The 12,419-nt window shown below is 49.7% G+C and overlaps 5 protein-coding genes across 5 annotated transcripts; 2 read left to right on the plus strand and 3 right to left on the minus strand.

Annotated features, from left to right (window-relative positions):
* Positions 1-95: 95 nt before the first annotated feature.
* On the minus strand, positions 96-1,627 carry CC77DRAFT_1051346 (hypothetical protein; the record flags this gene model as incomplete). Its single annotated transcript, XM_018527666.1, has 4 exons — positions 96-649; positions 954-983; positions 1,063-1,391; positions 1,519-1,627. The coding sequence occupies 4 exons, from the start codon at positions 1,625-1,627 to the stop codon at positions 368-370; spliced, it is 750 nt and encodes a 249-aa protein (XP_018384307.1). The 3' UTR covers positions 96-367.
* Positions 1,628-1,884: 257 nt separating this feature from the next.
* CC77DRAFT_965959 (aryl-alcohol oxidase) lies at positions 1,885-4,013 on the minus strand. Its single transcript, XM_018535724.1, has 3 exons — positions 3,306-4,013; positions 3,112-3,252; positions 1,885-3,061 (listed from the first exon to the last, which is right to left on the minus strand). Exons 1-3 carry the CDS (start codon positions 3,727-3,729, stop codon positions 1,953-1,955), a joined length of 1,674 nt encoding a protein of 557 aa, XP_018384308.1. The 5' UTR covers positions 3,730-4,013; the 3' UTR covers positions 1,885-1,952.
* A 920-nt stretch (positions 4,014-4,933) lies between these two features.
* On the plus strand, positions 4,934-8,422 carry CC77DRAFT_992076 (hypothetical protein). The gene is made up of 2 exons (XM_018536378.1): positions 4,934-5,175; positions 5,235-8,422. The coding sequence occupies exons 1-2, from the start codon at positions 4,951-4,953 to the stop codon at positions 8,007-8,009; spliced, it is 3,000 nt and encodes a 999-aa protein (XP_018384309.1). The 5' UTR covers positions 4,934-4,950; the 3' UTR covers positions 8,010-8,422.
* CC77DRAFT_1096118 (Six-hairpin glycosidase) lies at positions 8,202-9,789 on the minus strand (the record flags this gene model as incomplete). Its single annotated transcript, XM_018529827.1, has 4 exons — positions 8,202-9,007; positions 9,065-9,539; positions 9,605-9,692; positions 9,743-9,789. 4 exons carry the CDS (start codon positions 9,787-9,789, stop codon positions 8,202-8,204), a joined length of 1,416 nt encoding a protein of 471 aa, XP_018384310.1.
* A 714-nt stretch (positions 9,790-10,503) lies between these two features.
* On the plus strand, positions 10,504-11,855 carry CC77DRAFT_1062811 (glycoside hydrolase; the record flags this gene model as incomplete). Its single annotated transcript, XM_018528568.1, has 2 exons — positions 10,504-11,106; positions 11,157-11,855. The coding sequence occupies 2 exons, from the start codon at positions 10,504-10,506 to the stop codon at positions 11,853-11,855; spliced, it is 1,302 nt and encodes a 433-aa protein (XP_018384311.1).
* Between the last annotated feature and the right edge of the window lie 564 nt (positions 11,856-12,419).

Genomic DNA, 12,419 nt, shown 5'->3' on the forward strand with positions numbered 1-12,419 from the left:
AAGAGAATCCAGAAGACGACAATCCTATCAATTTTTGTGAACTCTCTTGTTAGGAGATAATGTAAGCCGTAATTTAAAGCTTATTATTTCTGTATCTGCCTAATCTTTTCTTTGTATGAGGTAAGTGCTGTTGTTACTATCCTTGCTTTTCCACGCTCAAGGCATTGAGAAGTTGAGAAGCTTACGCAAAGTGGCTGCACAACTCAAACGCTGCGTAAACGGAAAAGATCCGATCTCTGTCCTGGAAGATCTCTCGGAACCAGTTCTTACGGATATCGGCGCTCATGACAGCAATAGCGATACCCTCGCTGGGGAGGTCGTTGGCGGGGTCGAACTGGGCGCGAAGAGTTCCGAGGTAGTCCCCCTCTCATTCCATCGCCCAACGTAGCCTGCATTCCGCCTCCTTGCGGCTCGCCACGTGGACTTCCGGATTGTTGTTGATCTGAGCCAGGACGTTTCTCTCCGACTCGACGGCTTCTGAGACCCAAGCTTGTAGTTCTGCCATGGTACGCTCAGCTTTGGCAATGTGAGCCCGTGCCGAAGTCTCACGCCTCTGCCTCGCTGCTGCGGACTCGTTGCCGGCTGGCAGGATCTCCAGCAGTCGATCTTGGCGGTAGTGGTTGTGGGTCACCACTCGGACGTTGTGCAGCTGTAAGAGTCTGTAAGAGGAACGATTTCTCGCTCGCAAGCTTTCCATTCAGGATGGAGATTTCCTGTTTCCATCGCGCTCTGACGGTCCTGCCACTCTTTGTCGTTCATATTTGATCCGATGACGGCGAGGTTCAAGTAATCTAGGTGCCCATGTCAAAGATACTCCAAATCTGCGCGACGACGAACCAAGAAAGTCGTTGACCGAAGGGTCGACGATGATGATGTACGATATGTTTAGCCATGCAGGCAGCGGTATGGGGGTAACCGTCGTTGATGATGATGTTAGAAGCTGTGGTACTGACTTTTCCATCTTGAACGTGAAGGAAGTAAAACTATTAAATTTGTGAGCAAGGACGGTAATGATATACATGTGTTTCCGATGCTCTACCCGTGTATGAACAGGAGTTGCACAAGTCGTTGGTGGACTTGGTCCCATATAGTCTCTCTCCGCTGTTCCTCATCAGGGAACATCAGAATACCCGAAAAGATGATGGTAGCGGCCCGGTCTACTGCGGCTTCTGGTTGTTGACTAGGATTCATTGTAAAATCCCATATTGTGAGGAGTTGTCTAAGATCTCCAACGCTCAGGTTGCGTTGTGTGCGAGCAACTGGCATCGGATCTGTTCTTCTTGGCCGCTTGGATTCTCGGTCGAAGAAAATATCAGGGCATTCGTCAGCTGGGCTTGGTGTTCGGTAGTGCTTGAACATTTTGTGGGATGTCTGGAAGTAGTAATGGGGTTCTGGAAGCAAGAATGAGGTATAGTGATGATATCAATGGTAGCACACTGTGATGAAGTGGTAGCGCGTGTTGAAATATTGTAGTGATGAGTTGATGGTTCAACCGAGATCAGCAATGCGGTGACCAACCCGAGGCCCAGAGGAAGGCGGTGGCCCTCCAGCCGATCCAGTCGAATCGGCCAAGGGACCCGCGAACCGCCTTGCGCAATCCCAGAGACGTCTCGAATATGTCTGACATGTTAGCAAAAGAATGTGTATGTGTGGGTACGGGGTTAACAATGCTAAGGAAGGAAAGGCGAGGATTCTGATTATATAGGCATCACGCTAGTGGGCATGGAAGGTACCAATAACAACATGAGATGGCTCTTTCTTGACAACGTGCACGTTGAGCCAGGACCTAGATGTTGAGGCATGGACTCGACGCTGAAGCCATGAGCAGTCACATTGTGTAAGCATGTTCTTTTCACTAAGGCGACTGCAACGATGGGGGTTTGACTGGAGTAGAGAGATCTCGATCACTGCCGGCTATCAAAAATACGTCACCCTTGTCCGCAACTTGAACCCTAAAGCTTCCACTGCCTGCGATCATACTGCTTCGGCCAAATCCCTGATTTGCCTGGCGCAAAGATTCCATTAGGATCAATTGCGTTCTTGATCGTCTCATTAAATCGCCTGAAGACGTTGTTGTTGAACGAGTACGTGTCCATGATCTGATCCATAGCTGCAAGATGCGTTCGGTACTCTCCCCACCCTTGCTTGGCACAATCATCAATCAACGTCTTGATCAGCCATACAACCTTCTTCTTTTGTTCATCGTCTTCGCGATTGAAGACAATGCATACGATATGATGCATTTCGCGCATACCAATCGTGAACGTACCGATGAAGTCAAGGCCAGCTTCATGGCACCGCGCTTTGGTGAGAGCGAATTGCCTAGTCGCGTCATCGCCATTCACTCTAGAAATTGGCGAGAAGAAGAGATGCGAGCCATTTGGTAACCAATCCAGCCATTTCAGCTCATCGTAAGTGGGAATGCCTTGCATAGTTTTGTGGCGCGTATGCAAGATTGAGTTTGCCTCCTTTCGGTCTTCCGGAAAGTAGAATTTTGCTCCTGGTATGGCCGAGAAAGACTCTTTGACAACAGCCCACATGGCGTCACGGATTGGCTGAGGTCCGTAAAGCGCTCCATAGAAGTTCCATCGACCAAGGTCAAGCTTCTTAGCTATAGCGTCTAGTTCCGCGTTCGTAAGAGGCTTGTTGATGTCTGAAGTGTAATCGGATTTATGACCCAAAACAGCGGCGTCCAGAAGGATGTGCCGGATCGTAGGTACATTCTGGAGAACCATATTCAATCGCAGCGGCCGGATGATGTCAACAGCTTGCTCCAAGTCGTCCTCACGAGGAATCGTGATGAGATACGACTGAAAACCACCCGGGTTTGGCATGAGCCATATGCCCATCTTCGTAGCGATACCTAGATTGGATTGAGTGAATATTCCGTCAACATAAGGACCGAAGCCGTAGTTAAACAACTGCGCCGAGTCATTCCAAGGTTGGTCTTGGGGAGGAACGCCATTCTTCTCGTGAGGATGAGGCAGCGCACCCATACCAGTACGAATGACCTCGCCACTCGGTAAGACCAGCTCTATACCGCAATGCATCATGAAATGATCTAAAGATACAATCAGGTGAGAGGTGACAAGCTTTCATGGTACTACTTACCACCATAAGGCGTGTATCCGACACCTCTCTCCATGGTGTTACCCAGAACCGAACCACCACCAAGATCAGGCACGTCAAGCCAAAGCCTGTCACGAAGGTTATGCTCGACGAGGTAGGTATGTAGATCGTGAAATGTGACCCCTAAATTGGCGTCAACGTCGTGAACAGAGCTAAGACCAAATGTGAAGAATTACCTGGCTCGACCAGAGCGTACGCGCCCTCGACATTGACTTCTAGTACCTTGTTCATATGTTTACCCATATTAACGACTACACTACCAGATACGCGTGGAGCGGCGCCTCCGTAGCCCGAGTTTCTTCCGATACTGATGGGCCATAGTGGTACATGGTACTCGTTTGCAGCCTTGACGATAGTCTGGACATCAGCGACGTTGCGGGGGGCGACGACGGCTGAAGCGAGGAAGAAATCTTGCTTCAAGATATGATGAGGGTCGTGCGTGTAGTTTGGCTTCATGTAGTTGCCGTCGCTGACCTGAGATGCGGAGGATATGACCTCAATGTTGTCGCCGCCAAGGTCTCGACAAGCTATTAAGAAATTATTAAAGACATCGCTGCTGACGTTGGGTGGCAGCACAAGTGGCTCTGGGATTGCGACCATAACGACAATGTAGATCAATTGTGTCGTACTACTTTGAATAATGCGGACGAGAATCAATGAGTTATTGAGTAAGACACTCGCTACATGGAGCGTCAGATCCTCTTATAATCCCTCGTGGTATCCATCGTCGCGAGGGCTAGTGGCACATTCGACATGGAGGCAGCTAATGTTGCAGTCGCGTGCGGGGGATTAGCGATGGTATGACACCATCCAAGTAACAGCCGTGTGCCTGTTTGATCGCAAATGGAATGTATCTGGAGATGGGAGAGGGTAATGTCGTGACGGTATCCCCGCTGTGGGAGAAAGCCGTTGTTGCCCTTGGCTGTGGGAATTTCCCGAAGCTAATCCCTAGCCGTATGCGGGGTAATCGCATTCGCGTGACTGCATTCAGGATCTGTTTAGGTTCCATTCAAACAAAACTCGCGAGTGAGTGGGTCATCTATGAGGACGTCATCTTGTTGCTAGAATGCTACTACAACGCAAGGCCGAGCAGCCGGCGTGTTCGTGCTCTCCAGCTCACTAGGAAAGATCATCGCCCTGGAAACATCCGAACAAGAGTTCTCACTCTACCTGAAAGAACATCGCGTGTCATTTGCGATATTGAAGATGTTTCACATCTCTTCAGGACGGAGGAAACTCCAGCGTGAAGTTAAGTGTCGATCATCACCGGGAGTCCAACACCCAATAGGGCGGGCGTGGAATCAGCCTGGTACAGTCGCTGCTAGCGTGTTTCTCCGCTCGAGCTGCTCAACCCTGTGCGTCCTTCACCACACCGATCGAGATCCTTACACCAGAGTTGATCTGCTTAATCAGACCCTGTCTTAAGGGTCCGGTGCTCTGCGATGCTACGAAATGGGGCCTGCGAACTAGAACACAACCTAACAAGCTTATCTACACATGCTTATGTACTATCTCAGCACGCCGTAATCCAGGTGTTTCTTGGGTCATGGATGAGCGCTGGAAATGGAAATACTCACCTGGTTTCGATTTTGGATAGTTAGAATACCTAGGTGAGCAGTTATCGAGTTGCTGGCACACTTGATCCTTGCCTTCGTGGCGGTGATCTTGTACGGCCATTGGTTTACCGACATGCAAGGCTTCAGCTGAGAAATTAGCGCAATAACACTTGGAGGCTGTGCTGGCCACCTATCTACTCCTCAAGACCTCGACTTGCAGCCTGATACCTTCGTTCCACCTTCCTATCGCTTTCAAGTGGTCGTCATGGAGGCCATCGCAGGACTTAGCCTTGCAGCTAATATTCTGCAGGTTGTGGACTTCACCACGAAAATCTTTTCGACTGCGAATGAGTTTCGCAAAGCAGGTTCCACTGTCCAGAATCACGAGTTAGAAGTGGTAGTTCGAGATTTAACGGCGCTCAATGAACGTACCAAATTGTGGGCTCGCCCTAATCCGGCCAGTTCAGGCCCGTTGGAGAAGGACAGCCAGGTACGTTGGATCCGATTTTGAAACTGCACGCCCGTGACACCAGCCTTACATATCTACAGGCACTCGAACATCTGGCTGTTGAGTGCCAGAACATTGCCCAAGAACTTCTCATCAAGCTCGAGTCATTGCGATGTTCCAAAGAGGCGACCATACACAAAACGATCCTCAGCGCACTGAGAGTAATTTGGAACGCGAAAACGATTCAGGAGATCCAGTCTCGACTTCAAACAATGCGTGATGAGCTTCAATTCAGGATCTTGGTCTCTATCAGGGAAGATCAATTGCAAGGATTAGACGAAGACAGTCGAAAGGCCATCCAAAGTATATTGGAAAGCAACAAAGAATTGTCTATGAAAGTGACTTCACAAACCGAAAAGATCCTGGATCGACAGAATGCGGACAGTGCACTAGCTTCATTGCGCCACAATGAGGTCTTGCATGCCATCACCAACCGAAAGTTGCAGCAGTACAGTATACAAGATGTGACACGCGAAATCAAGGATCGTTTACATTTCACCACAAAAGACGACAGATACGATGACATCACTGCCGCCCATCAAAATACCTTCAATTGGGCCTTAGAAGGATGCACGAAAGGTCCCTCAAGCTGGTCCAGCCTCACAGACTGGCTTCGAGCGGATGGTGGCGTGTATTGGATTAACGGGAAGGCCGGATCTGGGAAGTCAACATTGATGAAGTATCTGTATCGAGACTCCCGCTTTATGGAGGCGCTGAGGTTCTGGGCCGGAGAAGATCGTTTGATAGTTGCCGACTTTTACTTCTGGAACCCAGGTGCCCCCATCCAAAAGTCACAGGAAGGCCTGTTTCGTTCGTTGCTTTGGCAGGTGCTCGACCAGAATGCGTCTCTGGCATCTACACTTTTTGCGGAGCAGTACCTACCCCGCGCAGAATGGAACGAATTTCCTACTTTTCACCAACTGCGTCGAGCGTTTGGAAGACTCACGAGCCATTCTCTCAATTCGACGAAGCTTGCAATAGTAATCGATGGTCTGGACGAATTCGATGCTCAGGGAACGACGATGACGGACCTTGGGGAGATGTTAATCACTGCCACCAAAGGTAACAGTGTCAAAGCTCTTTTATCAAGCAGGCCGCTTCCGGCTTTCGTGGATTGTTTCGCTAGTCAGCCGCAGCTCGAGCTCCAGCAGCTCACACATGACGATATTACAGCTTATGTGAATGACAATCTGGTACAGCACCCGCAGATGGTGCATTTGACAGCTGATCACAACAAGGAAGCTAAAGCGCTTGTGGAGGAGATAGTCAGCTCAGCTTCAGGTGTTTTCCTATGGGTTAAACTTGTAGTGAGGTCACTTCTTGGAGGTCTACAAAATGGCGATAAGATCGGGGATCTTCAATCACGACTACAAGACTTACCGCGAGATCTTGAGGCGCTTTTTACACACATGCTGAGTGCCGTGCCTGCCCGCTACAAACCACAAGCGGCATGCATATTCCAAATACTCCGATGCAACGACGAAGGCATTGGGCACCCTCATCCATTCCGCCAGGTCGAGGCAAGGCCGTTGTCCGCTATTAGACTTTCCTATGCCGAAGCAAAGATTAATGAAATCTTAGACGCAGACATCTCTCCATTATCAGAAGATCAGATGAGGGGCAAAGAGGGCGAGATAGAACGTCGACTACGAAGCCGTTGCGCAGGTCTTTTAGAGCTCCGCTTACGAGCCAAATCCCAGGAAGAACAAACGAGTCAGATCCGCCAACGTGTTCAGAAGGACGTAGTCTATCTTCACAGAACTGTTGCCGAATTTCTTCACGAACCAAAAACTTGGAATGAGCTGGTAAGCCATGCAGACAGGTTGGGATTTCATGCTCCTGCAGCTGTGCTACAATCATTGGTGGCAGAAGTCAAGTTTTTCAACCTGGGACTGCAACCACAGGCCAATTGTGAAGTTCCTTGGGAGCTTATAATAGACGCGATGATTTTTGCGCGGCTTACGGAGGCACAAACTCAGACCAGCGCCCGAAGACTTCTCGACGAACTTGATAGAGCAATGACGACTTACGTACCGACAGCTACAGGAAGATGGAAGGGAGGCAATTACGATGGAGCAACTTGGTGCGATACCTTCGAAGAGGATTACAACAGAGCTGCGCCTTGGCATGACAACTTCATGTCTTTGAATGTGAGGTTTGGCATGACATTATACGTTCGAGACACGATTCTCGCAAAAGGCTCGCGTTGCTTGATCAAACCTGGTAGACCGCTACTCGATTACGCCTGCAGACCTGAGCCAAGACGTGGAGAATGGTCAGCCTTCAGCGACCCTGACCTCGTTCAGACCTTATTGCTAAATGGTGCTAAGCCGAATGATGAGTTCAACGGGTTCAGTGCCTGGCAAAACTGTCTGTATACACAGAACGAAGACACTTTCAAGTGGCTATCAATATTGAAACTCCTAGTTCTGCATGGGGCAGATGTTAATGCTTCCATTGAGAAGAGGCATTACCAACGGCGAAGTTATGTGGTTGGTATCGAAAAGACCACTGCATTAGCTGTAGTCCAGAGATTCTCCAAAAGCCTTGGAGCAGAGGATTCTGCCGAGAGAAGGGAGGGGCTCCGCGAGTATGGACCATCATGGCCCATGACCAGACAATCTGCAACGGAAACCAAATCGAACGTTAAGGAATTGAAGGCATTGCTCATCAAGAGAGGCGCGAAGGACGTGTGCAAAGGGAGCAAGGAAGTGTACAAAGGGAGCAAGAAAGTGTACGAAGGGAGCAATTCAAGGCTCTATGGTGAACGAGTGACGCGATTTATGAAAAGTTTGCTTCGAAGGGACCGCGGGTGATGGCTTGGGCTGATTACAGCCCGATGATGCAAGTTGGTCAAGGCCTATCAAGCCAATGAAGAGGTTGCCTGTTATATTTGAACTGAAGGTCGACTGATGTAAACAGCTGAGTTGTTCATGGAAGTTCTGAAGGCGGAGCAATTCTTGTTGTATACACTATCAGCCCAAAGTGAGCCCAGACTATCAGTCTTTTCAAAGCCACCCCGCCCTCAGCAGCTTATTTCCGAACTCCAAAAGATAGTAATCTGCATAAACTAACCCATGATCAGCGTATTTCTTGTGCGCATGCTCATTCCAGTTCGTTGTGCTGTTCCTCAGTATACACTCGAAACCTGTTTCTTTGATTTTCAGCTCCGATGCTGTCGCGCCACCGTTAACGCCATTCCCATTCACCATAGCCTTGACCGGTGCTTCAAAGGACGCTAAATCGGAGTCGTACGACATGTCTAGGGTCTGCGAAACGATCTGGAGTGCGATATCGAAGAAGTTTGTGTCACTGTTGGCGGACAGTTGAGATGCAGCAGTAGATGAGAGGGATTGTAGTGCTTGGTGAATGATGAGGAGGCCATTGGCTGTTATGACGCCTGCGGATGCGTCGCGTAACGGCTCCATTGGGTTATCTTGTGGCGCATCGAAATCCCAGCATGGGACCATGGGGTGGTGCCACTTGCCTTCGCCTTCTTTTAACCTCCCCAGAAAGTATTGTGCGGATTTGATCGCTGTTTCGAGATACTTCACGTCTTTCGTCCATGAGTACGTCTGCGCGAATCCCATGATCGCCCAGGCCTGGCCTCGACTCCATGTCGAATCGTCTTTCCAGCCTTGATTCGTCATCTTGGCTTGTGGTTGGCCGTTACGTGGATCGAAGTTTACGAGGTGGTATGAAGAGAAGTCTGGGCGGAGAATCTCGTGTATGATCGAGTCGGCGTGCTGGGTTGCAATGTCGATTAGCGACTGGTCATTCTTGATGTGGCCAACGAAGTACAGGAGGTCGAGATCTATGACATGTGAGTGAGCGACATAAGATATGGGAACGGGCCGGGTTGGTGCCTTACTGCACATGCTATCTATAATGACGAGGAAGTTTGTTGACATGTCTGTGATTGAGTAACGATCATTGATCGCAACATCCCAACTTCTGATCGCCTTCACGCGATCATCGTATCGCGACGCAAGCGCATACGCCGCGTTGACAACAGACTGCAAACTCTCCTTGTTGCCAGTCAACTCCCAGTCTTTCTGCAATGCGGGTTGGACAATGAAGCCCATATCGTGGGTGTCTGTCCGACTCGACATCTGATTGATAGCAACGCCATAGTGCCGTCCTAGCTTCAACAGCTGGTCTTGCATTTGTGATCGGATATGTTCCGGAACATTAATGGCTTGTGGGTATCGTATCGAGCGTTCGAGAAGCGCGTATATGCAACCTGGAAAGAATCCGCATGTCCAGAAGTCTGCTTCTCGCTCTTCGTATCGTCCTGCGTCCGGGCCTACTTGAGGTACGGTGTGGGGATATGATTGTAAGGGTGCCTGAGTTTGTGAGATATAGCACTTGATACAGGTGCACCTTTTAAAGTGGAGGGATTGTATCGCACCTCTTGTTTCAAACCTCGTTGTGCAACTTGCACGACCTTCGCCAACACACTCTCTGAGTATATTTGGCTGAGGTCGACATCTTTGACTCTAGGTACACTTAGTATCAGCCTATAGCGTTCACTTGAGCCATCGCTTACGTTGCGAGCCTTGAGGGCATCATGATATCCTTTACAGCGCCTACCATTTTATGTTCGCGATTAGAAGTCTTGATGACGTATGCTGTATACAAGATTGTGTTTGTGTACAATGACGCGCGGCGGTCAGTGAAGAGGCGGCTCTACAAAGTGTTCGATTGCGGTTGAGCAGAGGAAGGAGCTTGGAAGCAAAGCGAAGAACAGCCAAGATGGTGCTTCTTGCGAAAAAGCCTACATCGGGCGACGCGTGAGCTGTCGCGCGTACTGGTGTGAGGCTGCTATCGATACCGGGTTATCTTGCGACGAAGGTTCAAATGTCGGGGTGTAGGCTAAATGTGGGATCTGCATTGTACCGATGCCCGCTACCCGGCCGTTTGCACAAGCTCAGGGCGACGCCCGCTACAACCACGTCATTCTTTTCTTGACTCTCGTGTCTTGCTTTCGCTCGTGACTGCACACTCTCGGACGTGTGGACGGCCTTCCAAAAGAGGTATCTTTTCCTGCCACCGTCGTGTTTGTCAAGCCTTGGGAGCGTCGTAAAGTCTAGTGTGGGCTGGGCTTCCCACTAATTCCCCCACGCCGTAGTATCTTCGAAGTCTGGGGTAATAGTAGAATTGCTAAGAGACAGATGCGGAACTACTATGGCCGTTAATATCGAAGCGCGCTAGAATGTAGACCATCAGTCTTAGACCAGTCGGCATAAAGGCACTGGCATCCAAAGCACAGAACAAATTCAGCAATACTTCACTCTACACACCTCCAAGATGCGGTTCGCAAACGCAACTTCAGGTCTCCTGCTGGTATCCCTTGCTGCTGCTGCGCCGTCGTCGGCGTTGAAGCGTGCAGCTTCAACCCTCCCATTGTCAACCAAAGGGCGAGACATCATTGATTCGAACGGCGATGTCTTCCATTTCATGTCAACGAATTGGCCTGGTCATCAAGAAATCATGATCCCTGAAGGTCTCCAACACTCTTCACTAGAGGATATTGTTTCCTGGTTCCCCAAGCTTGGCCTCAACTCAGTCCGCATGCCGTTCGCCATCGAGATGGTGGATGACTATCTCGAGAATAGCCCAGATCAAACTCTCGAGAAAAGCGTACTGAACGCAATTCCAGGAACTAATGGAACGGATGTATTGAACTCGATTTTAGAGAAAAATCCGCAGTTCACCAAGAACACAACCCGCCTGCAAGTGTGGAATGCCGTTGGCAAGGAATTATCGCGCCAAGGCGTGATCATCCACTTGGACAACCACGTATCCAAGGCATTCTGGTGTTGCGGCGACGACGACGGTAACGGTTGGTTCGGCGAGAAGGATTTCGACGTGGAGAAGTGGAAGCGAGGCTTAGCCTTCATGGCTAAGTTTGTAAGCAATGGAGAACCCCTCGATCAATGCGCAGATGCTGACGAACCTAGGGAAAAGAAAACTGGTCGGCTTTCGCCTCGATGGGATTACGCAATGAACTGCGAGCTGCCAAGGTGGCTGAGCCTGTCGATTGGTATACGTGGTACATCCACATGACTGCTGCCGCCGATGCCGTTCATGAAGCGGATCCCGATGCTCTGATCTTCTTCTCTGGTCTCTCGTATGATACGTACATTGACCCGATCCCTCTGGGTAAGACACTCAACGGTACCGCCGGTACGTCGACTGCCAACAAGACCGCCAAGTTCGTCCCGGACAGCTTTGCCTGGAAGGACAAAATCGTTCTGGAGATCCACAAATATGACTTCGAAGCCACCCAAGACGATTGCGCAACCTTCAAGAGGAAGTGGTATCAAAAGGGTTTCCAAGCAGTCAACCCCGACGACCCAGTGACCAAATACACCTTCCCGATGGTCATATCAGAATGGGGTTTCATCCATAATGGAACTTACTGGAACCAGACCACCTACGCGAAATGCTTGGTGGAGATGGTGAAGGAATACCAGGTTAGTTGGCAACATTGGGAACTGTCGGGTAGCTTCTATCTCCAGACGCGTCCGAACAGAACGCCCAATACGCTCATTGGAGCTGATGAGGCTTGGGGTCTGTTGAACTATGATTGGACTGCCATTCGATCGCCCATTACCTTGGAGAACAGCTTGTACAAGATGATTGAAGCGCTGAAGTGATGGACGACCATAGCATGTAGCATATAGCGAAAGGTTTGTGAAAGCAATAGGATGACACCAAAGCTCCCACAATTTGTTGCGTGTATGTTGTATTGGATGACGTTCTTCGCGTAACGATAGGTGCGATCTGACGATTGTACATTCGTTATTCACAGCGTTTTGCGGTGCCAACGGGTTGCTGTAAGATGGATCGTCTCTCTACACCTGTGCAATGTTCCTCCGTCGACTCAAGGTGGAGAAGGGGCAGTATTATCATGAAATGACACGTGCCAGAAGTTGTATGAGACGGTGTTCGCGTATGTGACGCGTGAAGGCACGCCATCCTGTGAGGTCAGTGCGCTCGTTCATGACGTCACACTTCTGTCTCTCAGCACGCATGCATCTGCACATATCGCCTGGAGAAACTTGGAGATATGATATCAACAAACACGATACATGTTGGGAGTTTCTCCGAGGATTACTATTCAATTTTTTAGGCGAACAATGGGCCGAAACTGCGTGTCTGTGGCTGCAAGAGACACGCCTTGGCACGACTCATGGACCATCATGCATGTTCCCAGGACC

This window comes from Alternaria alternata (genome assembly GCF_001642055.1).
Source record: "Alternaria alternata strain SRC1lrK2f unplaced genomic scaffold CC77scaffold_14, whole genome shotgun sequence".
Lineage (NCBI taxonomy): Eukaryota > Fungi > Ascomycota > Dothideomycetes > Pleosporales > Pleosporaceae > Alternaria > Alternaria alternata.

Coding starts and splice junctions, on each gene's coding strand:
- CC77DRAFT_992076 (XM_018536378.1), top strand. CDS start 4,951: ATGGAGGCCATCGCAGGACTTAGCCTTGCAGCTAATATTCTGCAGGTT. Junction 5,176..5,234: donor CGTTGGAGAAGGACAGCCAG/GTACGTTGGATC, acceptor ACATATCTACAG/GCACTCGAACATCTGGCTGT.
- CC77DRAFT_965959 (XM_018535724.1), bottom strand. CDS start 3,729: ATGGTCGCAATCCCAGAGCCACTTGTGCTGCCACCCAACGTCAGCAGC. Junction 3,253..3,305: donor GTACGCTCTGGTCGAGCCAG/GTAATTCTTCAC, acceptor ACGCCAATTTAG/GGGTCACATTTCACGATCTA. Junction 3,062..3,111: donor CGGATACACGCCTTATGGTG/GTAAGTAGTACC, acceptor TTGTATCTTTAG/ATCATTTCATGATGCATTGC.